Below are 17336 nucleotides of genomic sequence, written 5' to 3'. Positions count from 1 at the left end.
TGTCCTGACTCAATACCCATGTCTCTCTCTGTCCTGACTCAATACCCATCTCTCCACCTGTCCTGACTCAATACCCATCTCTCTCTCTGTCCTGACTCAATACCCATGTCTCTATCTGTCCTGACTCAATACCCATGTCTCTATCTGTCCTGACTCAATACCCATGTCTCTATCTGTCCTGACTCAATACCCATGTCTCTATCTGTCCTGACTCAATACCCATGTCTCTATCTGTCCTGACTCAATACCCATGTCTCTATCTGTCCTGACTCAATACCCATGTCTCTATCTGTCCTGACTCAATACCCATCTCTCTATCTGTCCTGACTCAATACCCATGTCTCTATCTGTGCTTCTACACCTGCATTGCTTGCGGTCTGGGGTTTTAGGCTGGGTTTCTGTACAGCACTTTGAGATATCAGCTGATGTACGAAGGGCTATAGAAATCAATTTGATTTGAATACCCATCTTTCTCTCTGTCCTGACTCAATACCCATCTCTCTATCTGTCCTGACTCAATACCCACCTCTCTATCTGTCCTTGACTCAACTTTCTCTGCACAAACCCTCCTATTACCTTCAGTACAGTCTAATCTATATTAATGGAACAGGTCAGATGTTACAGAGAGGAATGAGTGAAGCCCTGATCTATGTCCCAAATGGCACCATATGTCCTATGTAGTGCACTACTTTTTGATTAGGGGCCCATAGGGCTCTGGTCAAAAGTAATGAAGGGACTAGGGTGCCATTTGAGAGTCAGAGCTGAATAATTCTACTGACAAGGACAGATTGGTAATTTCTCCTGTCTGACTGTGGGGGATGGGGAAAGTGAATTTGGTCCGAGAAAGAGTCACATATTGCCGAGACAAAACCATATGCTGGACATACAGCCTTAAGAATAAGGTCATTAGATTGGTCATGCATAGCCTGTGCCTGTCTGTTATGGGAGCACAATAAATGACAGGAAGGAGGCTATTATTTATCAGAAAACGTACAATGTCACTTTTAACGTATTCTGTAATATAAGAACACAAAACAGCTATAAGACAGGTTCCATTCTAATAATGTGCATAATCACCGTGTTAGTATAAAATGGAGCCCCGTTTCCTCCAGTGATATAAAACACTACCTGGATAGAATATTCGGTAACTAAACGCGTGGGGTGATGGAATAGCCTATAGCCTACGGTGTTGACTATTCAACAATGACGCATTAAACATTTCTTAATGTATTCGATTAGAAAATGCACATTTATCAATCATAAAGAAAACAACAGTGATTTATCCTACCTGTAGTGGGGTTTCATCTGGTAATTGCCTTATCCTATTAAAACAATATCCCGTCCCCTTATTTATTTATTTATAAAGGACCTTACAGATGAGTGGATGGTCCAAGAGCGAGCCTCGGAGATCTTCCGCTCAGGTTCGATCATCCGACAATTTTTTTAATGTTTATCATTGGCTCTGCTGATGAGGAGGGTGTTCGACGCAGCATCAGTTCAGTCCTCTACTCTCTCAACAGGAACCAAACGACTCTGCTTTTTAGATGTCTGTAATCCTCAATAAACAGCGTGCTCACAAATAGCATATTCTTATATTTTCAAAGTTTGTCTTCAAAGAGTTTAAAATGGTGGCAGTTCGTCCGTACAGACCGTTGACAGTGAAGCCAGCAGCGATCCGCATCAGATAAAATTGTATGAATTACCGGCAGCTGCGCAGGTGTTAGAACATGGGAGCGACAGTCGAGGAGGATGCTGTCATCACCATCATTCATAAACCATCACCCAGATTCATGATCACGACAACCATTAGATATTTAAACCATTGTGCTGTTTTGTCAACTGTTTTACACTGATGGTAAACTCTGGACATTTTAGATGCCGATGATGTGAGGAGGCATTTACAACCCGAGGTTGCTATAGAGATAATTTTATGATTCAGTTGACATATTCTTCAATAGGCTTGCAGAAGGTCGCAATGTTATTCGGTCTGTGGAGGATGACGTTTTGAAAATAAATGAATTCATATCCATGTGAAACAACCAGTTTCTGAACAGCCAAATAGCTTAACAGCATTTCAATTATAGTATTTAATACTGTTTTCCAGAAAAAAAAATGGTATTCTGATGCATTCAATGGTTAATCACATCTAGTCTATTATGTTTTATGATAAGTGTTTAATGTTTGTATTATTAGGTCGCCTCTGTGTGCAATACCCCTTCCAATGCAGCAGGTGACGCACCTTGTCTGTATTTGTCACACGCCGATAAAGCGACCGGAAGCGTAAAATTTTTCCTTTTTCAAGATGTCGGTGTATGGCCCCGTGGTGAAAATTCACCCTGTCGTTCTCGCCTCCATCGGCGATTCTTACGAACGGAGAAATGAGGGAGCGAGTCGTGTGATCGGAACCTTGCTTGGTAATTTAACTATAAACTTACTTTAGCTCTAATGAAAATTGATTCGACGCGCAGGGAGGCGAACAGCCTGTCTCCGCTAGCTAGCTACGGCTAACTTAGCTTGCATCACTTTGCTAATGCATTGCCAGGCTCTCACATCCTCTTGATCCAAAAATATACCAAAGCTCCTCTGATTATAAAGATTTGACCAAGTATTAAACGTTTTTAGCTTGCCTAGGTTACTGTGGAATGTTTACGTTGTTGAAACTTTGCTTGTTAGCGAGTAACAGGTTCCATGGAATAGTTAAATTTGTCCCCGTATCATCGGCACAAAACGAGTATCGCAACTTAATGCATTCCTTGTCTTCCTCAGGTACCATTGACAAGCACTCTGTGGAGGTCACCAACTGTTTCTCCGTCCCCCACAATGAGTCTGAAGATGAGGTGATGAGAAGTGTCACTGATACAACTATATACTATCTAGCTATTGCTGTAGTGTAGAAATTAGGAACGCTTGCACATGTAGTCCTAGAAGTGAAACTGGTGTCTTTGTGATGGTGACAGGTTGCTGTGGACATGGAGTTTGCCAAGAACATGTACGATCTTCATAAGAGGGTGTCACCCAGCGAGGTCATTGTTGGATGGTGAGTAGGCTTATATTCTTCCCTAGTCCCATTAGAAAAAAGCGTTTGTCCCACGCTGGTACTAACAATTATTGACAACTTATTCAATTAACTAGAACAATTAAATAAAAAGTACATTTGTTCAAATTTGCCTGTGTCAGAACACTGCTCTAAAGTCAACCCATTCTCCTTCAACAGGTATGCCACAGGCTTTGAGATCACTGAGCACTCTGTGTTGATCCATGAGTACTACAGCCGAGAGGCCACGAACCCCATTCACCTCACCATGGACACCGCCCTGCAGAGTGGCAAGATGAACATCCGTGCCTACGTCAGGTCTGTGACTTCCCTCACTTTAACCAGTCTCTCTTCTTCTGTCTCAGTACTTTAGTTGGTCCACTGAAAAGCTATTGTTGACTCCATCCCAAGCAGAGTTGCTTCAACTCCCTGTGACTTCCTGATCTCATCTTTCAGTTGTTATGTTTGCATTTGCTGTTTCGTTACTTTGGCATTCCTTTAAGCACTTTGGCATTCCTTATGATAGTTTAAATAAATTCATATAATTTTTTCCCCATTGCTTCGGTTGCCATGACAGTGCCCAGATGGGTGTGCCGGGAAAGACTGTCGGTGTGATGTTCACTCCCCTGAGTGTGAAATACAAGTATTACGACACAGAGAGGATAGGAGGTCAGAACCTTCATTCTTCTTTCCTTGTTTTCTGTCCCATTTGTTCCTGGTTTGGACACGGTTTTATTTGTCGAGTCGTGTCTTCTTGTTGGGGTGTGGAAATCCTTAATAAAATCGATAAAATAATTTGTATATTCTAGTTGACCTTCTCCAGAGGACGAGAGATGCTCCTAACACCACCAATGGGCTGACCTCTGACCTCTGCCAGGTGGGCGGGGCAGCAGGCCGCGTTCAGGACATGCTGGCCACGGTACTGACCTACATTGAGGATGTGTTGGTGAGTAGCCTACACACACAGAGCCTATATTATGGCTGCAGCCCATATGACATTACATTTGACATTATCATATTACATATTATTACATATTTATCATATTACATTACGGAGACGTTCGTTATGTCAACCTTGTTACCGTATGCAACTCATCGGAAAATAGTTGACTTTAGTTGAGTTACGACTTAATTTGTGTTTATGCGTCTCTGTGGCCATAACCTACTTTCTGTATGTTTGTCAGTCTGGTAAGCAGATGGCAGATAACAGTGTTGGACGGTACCTGATGGATCTGGTCAACAAGGTTCCTAAGATCACAGCAGAGGACTTTGAGACCATGCTCAACTCCAACATCAACGTACGTAATTATGCCTCTTGGATTTGGGCCTGTATTTATCGAGTGCTGCTTTAGGATCAGTTTTGCCTTTCTTCTTTTTTTTTACATTACAATTACATGGTTGGGAATCTGATCCTAGATCAGCACTCCTACTTTGAGACGCTTGATACATACGGCTCCTCGTCTGTGGAATTGATTCAGTTGAACAGCCATAATAAATGTATGTCCCTCGCACTCATGACATTTGTGTGAATGTATACCGTTTCTCTTTCACAGGACCTGTTGATGGTGACCTATCTATCTAATCTGACTCAAGCCCAGATCGCCCTGAATGAGAAGATTGTGGTACTCTGAGCATTGAGGGATCAGGATTGTTTAGTTCTTAATAAAGAGTGATGGATAAAAATTGTTTTGTTGGTATAGCTCAAATTAATAAAGGTGATATACAGTACAGTGTGTAATTTCAATGTTTGCTTGCTACAACTGAAGGGATGTTTTCTAGCTAAAATAATTTATTTGCAGATTCCACAATGTGTTCCTGAATGGGACAATGCATGCCTAGTAACATCATTTATATTTCTGGAAAAGCAGTATGAATATAAATTAAAGCTCAGAGTTTGCTTGTGTGAGTACTCTCCCGCTGTTGTTGGTTCCAGAAGTAATAAAAACGGGCCTCGTATTTAGGGCCCTGTGTTTTCTGCAATCATGGGACCTAACAATGTTTTATCCTGCATTTTAATCCTCATTCAGAAATGAGAATTGGACCAAGACTATGCAAAACACAGGGCCCGACTCATACAGTATGATGACAATGCAGATTAGTTAACCGTCCCTTGGATAAAATCCCTATTTGGTCCACAGGGTGGCACTAAAGAGCTCAGGTCTTGCCTGGCACAGTGAGGGGTCTCCATGGCAACAGGGGTCATAGAGGGTAGGGACTGGGAAGATCAAAGGTCAAATGAATTCTGAGGACCATAGGGTCAAAGAGAGGTTGTGTATAACCCAAGACTCATATCGACCCTGATCGAATGTAGGGAATATGGTGCCATTTGACAGCATACTCTACATCTAATAGTCATCTTTCGTACCCTCTTTCTGGGCGGAGTCAACAGTTACAGTTGAAGTCGGAAGTTTACATACACCTTAGCCAAGTACATTTAAACTCAATTTTTCACCATTCCTGACATTTAATCCTAGCAAAAATGCCCTGTCTTAGGTCAGTTATGATCACCACTTTATTTTAAGAATGTGAAATGTCAGAATAATAGTAGAGATAATGATTTATTTCAGCTTTTATTTCTTTCATCACATTCCCAGTGGGTCAGAGGTTTACATACACTCAATTAGTATTTGGTAGCATTGCATTTAAATTGTTTAACTTGGGTCAAATGTTTTGGGTAGCCTTTCACAAGAATTTTGGCCCAGTCAGCTGGTGTGACTGAGTCAGGTTTTTAGGCCTCCTTGCTCTCACATGCTTTTTCAGTTCTGCCCACAAATGTTCTATAGGATTGAGGTCAGGGCTTTGTGATGGCCATTCCAATACCTTGACTTTGTTGTCCTTAAGCCATTTTGCTACAACTTTGGAAGTATGCTTGGGATCATTGTCCATTTGGAAGACCCGTTTGCGACCAAGCTTTAACTTCCTGACTGATGTCTTGAGATGTTTCAATATATCTTCAATTTTCCCTCCTCATAATGCCATCTATTTTGTGAAGTGCACCAGTCCCTCCTGCAGCAAAGCACCCCCATAACATGACATAACATGATGCTGCCACCCCCGTGCTTCATGGTTGGGATGATGTTTTTTGGCTTGCAAGCCTCCCCCTTTTTCCTCCAAACATAACGATGGTCATTATGGCCAAACAGTTCTAGTTTTGTTTCATCAGACCAGAGGACATTTCTCCAAAAAGTACGATCTTTGTCCCCATGTGCAGTTGCAAACCGTTTGGAGCAGTGGCTTCTTCCTTGCTGAGCGGCCTTTCAGGTTATGTCGATATAGGACTCGTTTTACTGTGTATATAGATACTTTTGTACCTGTTTCCTCCAGCATCTTCACAAGGTCCTTTGCTGTTGTTCTGGGATTGATTTGCACTTTTCGCACCAAAGTACGTTCATCTCTAGGAGACAGAACGCGTCTCCTTTCTGAGTGGTATGACGGCTGTGTGGTCCCATGGTGTTTATACTTGCGTACTATTGTTTGTACAGGTGAACATGGTATCTTCAGGCGTTTGGAAATTGCTCCCAAGGTTGAACCAGACTTGTGGAGGTCTACAATTTTTTTTCTGAGGTCTTGGCTGATTTCTTTTGATTTTCCCATGATGTCAAGCAAAGAGGCACTGAGTTTGAAGGTTCAAATAATGTCAATTAGCCTATCAGAAGCATCTAAAGCCATAAAATACTTTCTGGAATTTCCCAAACTGTTTAAAAGGCACAGTCAACTTAGTGTATGTAAACTTCTATGTATGTAAACCCACTGGAATTGTGATACAGTGAAATATAATGCGAAATAATCTGTAAACAATTGTTGGAAAAAGTACTTGTGTCATGCACAAAGTAGATGTACTAACCGACTTGCCAAAACTATAGTTTGTTAACAAGCAATTTGTGAAGTGGTTGAAAAACAGGTTTTAATGACTACAACCTAAGTGTATGTAAACTTCCAACTTCAACTGTATGTACACCATATTTATCAACAGACCCTCCTTTCCGGTTTAATGTGGCTCAGTTGGTAGAGCATGGGATTTGTTGTGGGTTTAATTCCAACAGTCGCCCTGGATAAGAGCGTCTACTAAATGATCTAAAATATAAATACGATTTCTTCCTACGACTGAGCCACTTAAATGAAACCTAATTCATGCATCCATTCATTTCTTTGAAACTTGATTTTTAAAAAAGTTGAATGAAATACACAAAGTTCTCCCTTTCCCCCCTGTTGTTATCTTAAATAGAGCTACAGTATTGAGGGGTGACAGAGTACATGGACCAAGCGTTGACATTCTCATCCGATGAGTGGGATTAAGGTAGCTGTGTTGCAAAGAGACTCCTCTAATTCTAACATACTGCCCAACAAACTAGTTCGAGACTAATAGTATATTGCATGCAAAACCCGCTATTACAGCATTATGATCTGAGGTACTGTGTCCAAAACAGCAGCCTATGCACCGCTGCTGACCAGAGCCCTATGTACTATAGGGAATAGGGTGCCATTTGGGACGTATGTATCCTTCGAGAGAGAGAGAAGCTGGGAGGGGATAGAGGATCAGGGTAGTCAGCAGCAGTAGACTGGTGTAGCCGTAGTTAGTTATGGTCAGTAAGTAACAAATGCAAAACAACAACAAAAGGAGTTCTGCATTTGTCCATGGAAACTGCCTTGTCCCTTTGTGGAGCCCTGAAAGGGCACTGGTCTAACACAAGAACACAATGGCCATGTGTCTTCACACAGCTTTAAACTCCTCATTAGTTTGGTCCTAGTGAACATATCTGTGGCCCAAATGGTACCCTATTCTCTATATAGTGCACTACTTTAGATAAGAGCCCTGTGGGTTGTGTTAATGAGCCTCGAGCATGTAAAGCCTCCTTTTAGAGAACAGTTCCATAGTTCTAAAGTCTTACCTACAGTAGCTCTGGGTCTTTGCAATACGTGTGATGATCTACAATAAGCATCCATTCACGCACTGCATTTAGTCTTGCCGCTCTTTAGGTTATGCCACAATACAAAAGATCTCTCAGCCCAATTTGGTTTAGATAATTAAAGTGTCGGTAGTTTATAGTGTTTTCCCATCGTATGCTTCACAGTTGAACCACGCGTGATTCACAAGCACTAATTCTAGTTTTTAATGAGAGGCCATTATGTGTAAACCCTGCCAAGCCAAAATTATAGGCGCAATCGAAATGTATGCTTTTTTTCGTGGAATGAAGTCATGAATTTGTGACTCGGCGAGATTGTCACTGTCGTTCCCTTTGCTTTGTTTTAGTTGTGCCAGTTGACATGAACATAAATACATCTCTTCTGGGGATAGGGATGAATTCATGTTTGTTGTCACAGACTTGTCAACCCCTATTACTGGGGTGTCCCAAATGGCACCCTATTAAATACGTACTGCCCTCCTTTAGTAGAGAATGATATTGTAAATAGGTTGCCATTTGGGACACAGGTACTATCTGGTCCTCCCATTGGCTTATCTCCAAGGAATGCCAGTGAGTCACAACATTCCAACTGGGAACAGAACATTGGCCCGCTGGTTTGTTTGTTGGAGAACTGTACAGTCCTCTAGATGGAATACTATTGTGTGTGTGGGACATTTTTCACCCCAGCGCTCAGTCTTTGATTAACTATGTCCTGACAATTAGGTCTTATGCACATATATTACTGTGTTATAGTTCCACGAGAGCCATATATTTAATATATTGGAAATATTCTATATTCTAAATATACTGTATGGCTCTGGTTCCATGTATATGCTACCGGACAGTGGATGTAGGTTGTTCTTCCCAAGTATTTACCAAGTCAACAAACATTCCCAAAAGACACAGTTATTCTGTCTTCACATTATATAGTTAGTTTCTCCATGAGGTCAGGAACTGTAGTGTACATTATATATAGACTTATATATAGACATATAGACTTGTTTATACTGTATTATTGACTGTATGTTTGTTTTACTCCATGTGTAACTCTGTCGTTGTATGTATGGCCAGGTCACAATTGTAAATGAGAACTTGTTCTCAACTAGCCTACCTGGTTAAATAAAGGTGATCTAGCCTACCTGGTTAAATAAAGGTGATCTAACCTACCTGGTTAAATAAAGGTGATCTAGCCTACCTGGTTAAATAAAGGTGATCTAGCCTACCTGGTTAAATAAAGGTGCTCTAACCTACCTGGTTAAATAAAGGTGATCTAGCCTACCTGGTTAAATAAAGGTGATCTAACCTACCTGGTTAAATAAAGGTGATCTAACCTACCTGGTTAAATAAAGGTGATCTAACCTACCTGGTTAAATAAAGGTGATCTAGCCTACCTGGTTAAATAAAGGTGATCTAACCTACCTGGTTAAATAAAGGTGATCTAACCTACCTGGTTAAATAAAGGTGATCTAACCTACCTGGTTAAATAAAGGTGATCTAACCTACCTGGTTAAATAAAGGTGATCTAGCCTACCTGGTTAAATAAAGGTGATCTAACCTACCTGGTTAAATAAAGGTGATCTAACCTACCTGGTCAAATAAAATACATAAAAACATTATTCTGCCTGGGAACATTTCTCCACATTTCTAGCAGCGAGGATTCATTTGAGAAGGATTTAACCCAAATGGCACCCTATTCGCTATTCAGTACACTACTTTGGACCAGGGTCCATAGGGCTCTGGTCAAAAGTAGTGCACTATGTAGGTAAAAATGTTATGGTACTTATTGGATAGTTTCTCTCTCATTTTACAGTCTGTCAAGGGTCTTGAAGTGTCCAGCAGCAAGATGAACCATAAGGCTTGACCTCAAGTCGTTGTGGCAAAACCCAAAACAGCCATCCCTATTTCTAGTGTTTTTATATCTTCTAGATCTATGATGAGAAAGCATATGTTTTTATATCTTCTAGATCTATGATGAGAAAGCATATGTTTTTATATCTTCTAGGTCTATGATGAGAAAGCATATGTTTTTATATCTTCTAGATCTATGATGAGAAAGCATATGTTTTTATATCTTCTAGATCTATGATGAGAAAGCATATGTTTTTATATCTTCTAGATCTATGATGAGAAAGCATATGTTTTTATATCTTCTAGGTCTATGATGAGAAAGCATATGTTTTTATATCTTCTAGATCTATGATGAGAAAGCATATGTTTTTATATCTTCTAGATCTATGATGAGAAAGCATATGTTTTTATATCTTCTAGATCTATGATGAGAAAGCATATGTTTTTATATCTTCTAGATCTATGATGAGAAAGCATATGTTTTTATATCTTCTAGATCTATGATGAGAAAGCATATGTTTTTGTGGCATATTTAACTTTGAGGGCCCACACTGGTTAGTTCAATTCAGATGACAGAGTTAGAGAATGTGGATGCATCTCAACTGGTGCCTTATTCCCTTTATAGTGCACTTCTTTTCACCATAGCTCTATGGACCTTAGTCAAGTGTAGTACACCATATAGGGATTAGGGGGCCATTAGGGCTGCGTCCTGTGTCTCCAGTATGATCCAACTTCCCTCTGTTCTGAAATAGGCCCAACATGGCTTCAGTTAGGGTTGGGGTCAGACAGGCCCAACATGGCTTCAGTTAGGGTTGGGGTCAGACAGGCCCAACATGGCTTCAGTTAGGGTTGGGGTCAGACAGGCCCAACATGGCTTCAGTTAGGGTTGGGGTCAGACAGGCCCAACATGGCTTCAGTTAGGGTTGGGGTCAGACAGGCCCAACATGGCTTCAGTTAGGGTTGGGGTCAGACAGGCCCAACATGGCTTCAGTTAGGGTTGGGGTCAGACAGGCCCAACATGGCTTCAGTTAGGGTTAGGGTCAGACAGGCCCAACATGGCTTCAGTTAGGGTTGGGGTCAGACAGGCTCAACATGGCTTCAGTTAGGGTTGGGGTCAGACAGGCCCAACATGGCTTCAGTTAGGGTTGGGGTCAGACAGGCCCAACATGGCTTCAGTTAGGGGAAGACCACCCATGGACTGCCAGACAGACACGGGTAAAAATGATGATACACTAGCAATTTTAATTGACAACATTTCACTCCAAAACAGGAGTGGAATTTCTCTCTCTTCAGCTCAAAAACATCTGCCACGTTTTCCAAAAATTATTTAGAACCGCAGACTGATCACATTACCAATATCTGTGTTCTGTGTTTGGAGGATTATTAAAAATTGCCGATAAAAATTCCCAGATTATAAAAACGTGCACATTTTCTATGGAAAAATGTTGCAGCACCCATTCCTGACATTCCTGAGCACCCACAGCCTTAAGGCTGAATGAATTCCCCTCTGTCATTTAATGGTATACTCTTATTACAGTGGCAGGAAAAAACTTATAGCTAGTAGCATTGTAATGCCACCCTATTAGTGTACTACTATTGACCAGAGCCCATAGGGATATGCACTATGTAAGGAATAGGGTGTCAAGAGTATCCAGCCTCATCAGGGAGGCAGCAGTGCTGGAAATGATGATGCAGCACTCAGCGTTGGTGTTCACAACTGGCAGGATCTGTAATCTGATTGGACGTCAAACACAAGGCCGGAGCCTGGGCCTTCCTGTGGCGGGAGATACTGCTGTCATCGCCTAAAGCAGTAGGGTTCCGTCCCAAAAGGCATTCTATTCCCTTCGTAGTGCACTACCTTTGACCAGGGACCTTAGGGCTCTGGAACGTAGGGCTCTGGAATAGGGGACCATTTGGGAAAAACCTAGGATGGGCATCAAAGAGGAGGTCTCTCCCTACACCTCTGCTGATAAGAGTGGACAAACGCACCCTCGCTTTAAAAAAACCCCAGACATATTATACCCGGGAGGAGGAAACAGAGCAGAGAGCCCAGAACATGGTGAGGGAGACTACGATACCTTCTCTACAGTAAGAGAAGAGACTACTAGACCCTCTACAGTAAGAGACTACCAGACCCTCTCTAAAGTAAGAGAAGAGACTATCAGACCCTCTCTACATTAAGAGAAGACTACTAGACCCTCTACAGTAAGAGACTACTAGAACCTCTCTACAGTAGGAAAAGAGACTACCAGACCCTCTCTCCAGTTAGAGAAGAGACTACCAGACCCTCTCCCCAGTAAGAGAAGACTACTAAGACTGTCTCAACAGTAAGAGAATAGACTACCCAACCCTCTCTACAGTAGGAGAAGAGACTACTAGACCCTCTCTACAGTAAGAGGAGAGACTACTAGACCCTCTCTACAGTAAGATAAGAGACTAGCAGACCCTCTCTACAATAAGAGAAGAGACTACCAGAAACTCTCCACAGTAAGAGAAGAGACTACTAGACCCTCTCTACAGTAAGAGAAGAGACTACCAGAAACTCTCCACAGTAAGAGATGAGACTACTAGACCCTCTCTACAGTAAGAGAAGAGAAGAGACTACCAGACCCTCTCTACAGTAAGAGAAGAGACTACCAGACCCTCTCTACAGTAAGAGATGAGACTACTAGACCCTCTCTACAGTAAGAGAAGAGAAGAGACTACCAGACCCTCTCTACAGTAAGAGAAGAGACTACCAGACCCTCTCTACAGTAAGAGATGAGACTACTAGACCCTCTCTACAGTAAGAGAAGAGAATAGACTACTAGACCCTCTCTACAGTAAGAGAAGAGACTACTAGACCCTCTCTACAGAAAGAGAAGATAAGATACTACTAGACCCTCTCTACAGCAGGAGAAGAGACTACTAGACCCTCTCTAACGTATATTAATAGACTACTAGACCCTCTCCCCAGTAAGAGAAGAGACTACTAGACCCTCTCTACAGTAAGAGAAGAGACTACCAGACCCTCTCCCCAGTAACAGAAGAGACTACTAGACCCTCTCTACAGAAGGAGAAGAGACTACCAGACCCTGTCAACAGTAATAATAGACTACTATACCCTCTCTACAGTAAGAGAAGAGAATATCAGACCCTCTCTACAGTAGAAGAGACTACCAGACCCTCTCTACAGTAAGAGAATATTACTAGACCCTCTCTACAGTAAGATAAGAGACCACCAGACCCTCTCTACTGTAAGAGAAGAGACTACTAGACCCTATCTAGAGTAAAGAATAGACTACTGGACCCTCTCTACAGTAAGAGAAGAGAAGAGACTACCAGACCCTCTCTACAGTAAGAGAAGAGACTACCAGACCCTCTCTACAGTAAGAGAAGAGACTACCAGACCCTCTCTACAGTAAGAGATGAGACTACTAGACCCTCTCTACAGTAAGAGAAGAGAAGAGACTACCATACCCTCTCTACAGTAAGAGAAGAGACTACCAGACCCTCTCTACAGTAAGAGATGAGACTACTAGACCCTCTCTACAGTAAGAGAAGAGAATAGACTACTAGACCCTCTCTACAGTTAGAGAAGAGACTACTAGACCCTCTCTACAGAAAGAGAAGATAGGATACTACTAGACCCTCTCTACAGCAGGAGAAGAGACTACTAGACCCTCTCTAACGTATATTAATAGACTACTAGACCCTCTCCCCAGTAAGAGAAGAGACTACTAGACCCTCTCTACAGTAAGAGAAGAGACTACCAGACCCTCTCCCCAGTAACAGAAGAGACTACTAGACCCTCTCTACAGAAGGAGAAGAGACTACCAGACCCTGTCAACAGTAATAATAGACTACTATACCCTCTCTACAGTAAGAGAAGAGAATATCAGACCCTCTCTACAGTAGAAGAGACTACCAGACCCTCTCTACAGTAAGATAATATTACTAGACCCTCTCTACAGTAAGATAAGAGACCACCAGACCCTCTCTACTGTAAGAGAAGAGACTACTAGACCCTATCTAGAGTAAAGAATAGACTACTGGACCCTCTCTACAGTAAGAGAAGAGAAGAGACTACCAGACCCTCTCTACAGTAAGAGAAGAGACTACCAGACCCTCTCTACAGTAAGAGAAGAGACTACTAGACCCTCTCTACATTAAGAGAAGAGACTACTAGACCCTCTCTACATTAAGAGAAGAGAAGAGACTACTAGACCCTCTCTACAGTAAGAGAAGAGAAGAGACTACCAGACCCTCTCTACAGTAAGAGAAGAGACTACCAGACCCTCTCTACAGTAAGAGAAGAGACTACTAGACCCTCTCTACATTAAGAGAAGAGACTACTAGACCCTCTCTACATTAAGAGAAGAGAAGAGACTACTAGACCCTCTCTACAGTAAGAGAAGAGAAGAGACTACCAGACCCTCTCTACAGTAAGAGAAGAGACTACCAGACCCTCTCTACAGTAAGATAAGAGACTACCAGGCCCTCTCTACAGTAAGAGAAGAGACTACCAGACCCTCTCTACAGTAAGAGAAGAGACTACTAGACCCTCTCTAGAGTATGAGAAGAGACTACTAGACCCTCTCTACAGTAGGAGAAGAGACTACTAGACCCTCTCTACAGTAAGAGAAGAGAAGAGACTACCAGACCCTCTCTACAGTAAGAGAAGACACTACCAGACCCTCTCTACAGTAAGAGACTACTAGACCCTCTCTACATTAAGAGAAGAGACTAATAGACCCTCTCTACATTAAGACAAGAGACTAATAGACCATCTCTACAGTAAAGAATAGACTACTAGACCCTCTCTACAGTAAGAGAAGAGACCACCAGACCCTCTCTACGGTAGGAGAAGAGACTACTAGACCCTCTCTACAGTAAGAGAAGAGACTACCAGACCTTCTCTACAATAAGAGAAGAGACTACCAGAAACTCTCCACAGTAAGAGAAGAGACTACTAGACCCTCTCTACAGTAAGAGAAGAGACTACCAGAAACTCTCCACAGTAAGAGAAGAGACTACTAGACCCTCTCTACAATAAGAGAAGAGACTACCAGAAACTCTCCACAGTAAGAGAAGAGACTACTAGACCCTCTCTACAGTAAGAGAAGAGACTACCAGAAACTCTCCACAGTAAGAGAAGAGACTACTAGACCCTCTCTACAGTAAGAGAAGAGGCTACCAGAAACTCTCCACAGTAAGAGAAGAGACTACCAGACCCTCTCTACAGTAAGAGCAGAGACTACCAGACCCTCTCTAGAGTAAGAGAATATACTACTAGACCCTCTCTACAGTAAGAGAAGAGAAGAGACTACCAGACCCTCTCTACAGTAAGAGAAGAGACTACCAGACCCTCTCTACAGTAAGAGATGAGACTACTAGACCCTCTATACGTTAAGAGAAGAGACGAATAGACCCTCTCTACATTAAGACAAGAGACTAATAGACCCTCTCTACAGTAAGAGAAGTGACTACTAAATGACTACTACTTTTCTAAATTTTAGAAAAGGCTGTTGCGCAACAACTCACTGCCTTCCTGAAGACAAACAATGTATACGAAATGCTTCAGTCTGGTTTTAGACCCCATCATAGCACTGAGACGGCACTTGTGAAGGTGGTAAATGACATTTTAATGGCATCGGACCGAGGCTCTGCATCTGTCCTCGTGCTCCTAGACCTTAGTGCTGCTTTTGATACCATCGATCACCACATTCTTTTGGAGAGATTGGAAACCCAAATTGGTCTACATGGACAAGTTCTGGCCTGGTTTAGATCTTATCTGTCGGAAAGATATCAGTTTGTCTCTGTGAATGGTTTGTCCTCTGACAAATCAACTGTAAATTTCGGTGTTCCTCAAGGTTTCGTTTTAGGACCACTATTGTTTTCACTATATATTTTACCTCTTGGGGATGTTATTCGAAAACATAATGTTAACTTTCACTGCTATGCGGATGACACACAGCTGTACATTTCAATTAAACATGGTGAAGCCCCAAAATTGCCCTTGCTAGAAGAATGTGTTTCAGACATAAGGAAGTGGATGGCTGCAAACTTTCTACTTTTAAACTCGGACAAAACAGAGATGCTTGTTCTAGGTCCCAAGAAACAAAGAGATCTTCTGTTGAATCTGACAATTAATCTTAATGGTTGTACAGTCGTCTCAAATAAAACTGTGAAGGACCTCGGCGTTACTCTGGACCCTGATCTCTCTTTTGAAGAACATATCAAGACCATTTCAAGGACAGCTTTTTTCCATCTACGTAACATTGCAAAAATCAGAAACTTTCTGTCCAAAAATGATGCAGAAAAATTAATCCATGCTTTTGTCACTTCCAGGTTAGACTACTGCAATGCTCTACTTTCCGGCTACCCGGATAAAGCACTAAATAAACTTCAGTTAGTGCTAAATACGGCTGCTAGAATCCTGACTAGAACCAAAAAATTTGATCATATTACTCCAGTGCTAGCCTCTCTACACTGGCTTCCTGTCAAAGCAAGGGCTGATTTCAAGGTTTTACTGCTAACCTACAAAGCATTACATGGGCTTGCTCCTACCTATCTCTCTGATTTGGTCCTGCCGTACATACCTACACGTACGCTACGGTCACAAGACGCAGGCCTCCTAATTGTCCCTAGAATTTTTAAGCAAACAGCTGGAGGCAGGGCTTTCTCCTATAGAGCTCCATTTTTATGGAACGGTCTGCCTACCCATGTCAGAGACGCAAACTCGGTCTCAACCTTTAAGTCTCTACTGAAGACTCATCTCTTCAGTGGGTCATATGATTGAGTGTAGTCTGGCCCAGGAGTGGGAGGGTGAACGGAAAGGCTCTGGAGCAACGAACCGCCCTTGCTGTCTCTGCCTGGCCGGTTCCCCTCTTTCCACTGTGATTCTCTGCCTCTAACCCTATTACAGGGGCTGAGTCACTGGCTTTACTGGGGCTCTCTCATGCCGTCCCTGGAGGGGGTGCGTCACCTGAGTGGGTTGAGTCACTGATGTGGTCATCCTGTCTGGGTTGGCGCCCCCCCCCCCCCCCCCCTTGGGTTGTGCCGTGGCGGAGGTCTTTGTGGGCTATACTCAGCCTTGTCTCAGGATGGTAAGTTGGTGGTTGAAGATATCCCTCTAGTGGTGTGGGGGCTGTGCTTTGGCAAAGTGGGTGGGGTTATATCCTTCCTGTTTGGCCCTGTCCGGGGGTGTCCTCGGAGTGGGCCACAGTGTCTCCTGACCCCTCCTGTCTCAGCCTCCAGTATTTATGCTGCAGTAGTTTGTGTCGGGGGGCTAGGGTCAGTTTGTTATATCTGGAGTACTTCTCCTGTCCTATTCGGTGTCCTGTGTGAATCTAAGTGTGCGTTCTCTAATTCTCTCCTTCTCTCTTTCTCTCTCTCGGAGGACCTGAGCCCTAGGACCATGCCCCAGGACTACCTGACATGATGACTCCTTGCTGTCCCCAGTCCACCTGGCTGTGCTGCTGCTCCAGTTTCAACTGTTCTGCCTTATTATTATTCGACCATGCTGGTCATTTATGAACATTTGAACATCTTGGCCATGTTCTGTTATA

At 42.6% G+C, this 17336-nt stretch overlaps 1 protein-coding gene across 1 annotated transcript; it reads left to right on the top strand.

The window, feature by feature from the left end:
- Positions 1-2266: 2266 nt before the first annotated feature.
- LOC139386668 (eukaryotic translation initiation factor 3 subunit F-like) lies at positions 2267-4762 on the top strand. The gene is made up of 8 exons (XM_071132443.1): positions 2267-2414; positions 2767-2837; positions 2958-3037; positions 3215-3352; positions 3612-3703; positions 3844-3980; positions 4219-4332; positions 4588-4762. Exons 1-8 carry the CDS (start codon positions 2303-2305, stop codon positions 4663-4665), a joined length of 822 nt encoding a protein of 273 aa, XP_070988544.1. The 5' UTR covers positions 2267-2302; the 3' UTR covers positions 4666-4762.
- Positions 4763-17336: the final 12574 nt, after the last annotated feature.

The sequence above is a fragment of the Oncorhynchus clarkii genome, chromosome 28, assembly GCF_045791955.1.
Source record: "Oncorhynchus clarkii lewisi isolate Uvic-CL-2024 chromosome 28, UVic_Ocla_1.0, whole genome shotgun sequence".
In the NCBI taxonomy this organism is placed as follows: Eukaryota; Metazoa; Chordata; class Actinopteri; order Salmoniformes; family Salmonidae; genus Oncorhynchus; species Oncorhynchus clarkii.
Note: the sequence above shows the minus strand (reverse complement) of the source record. Positions and strands in the feature narration are given on the sequence as shown.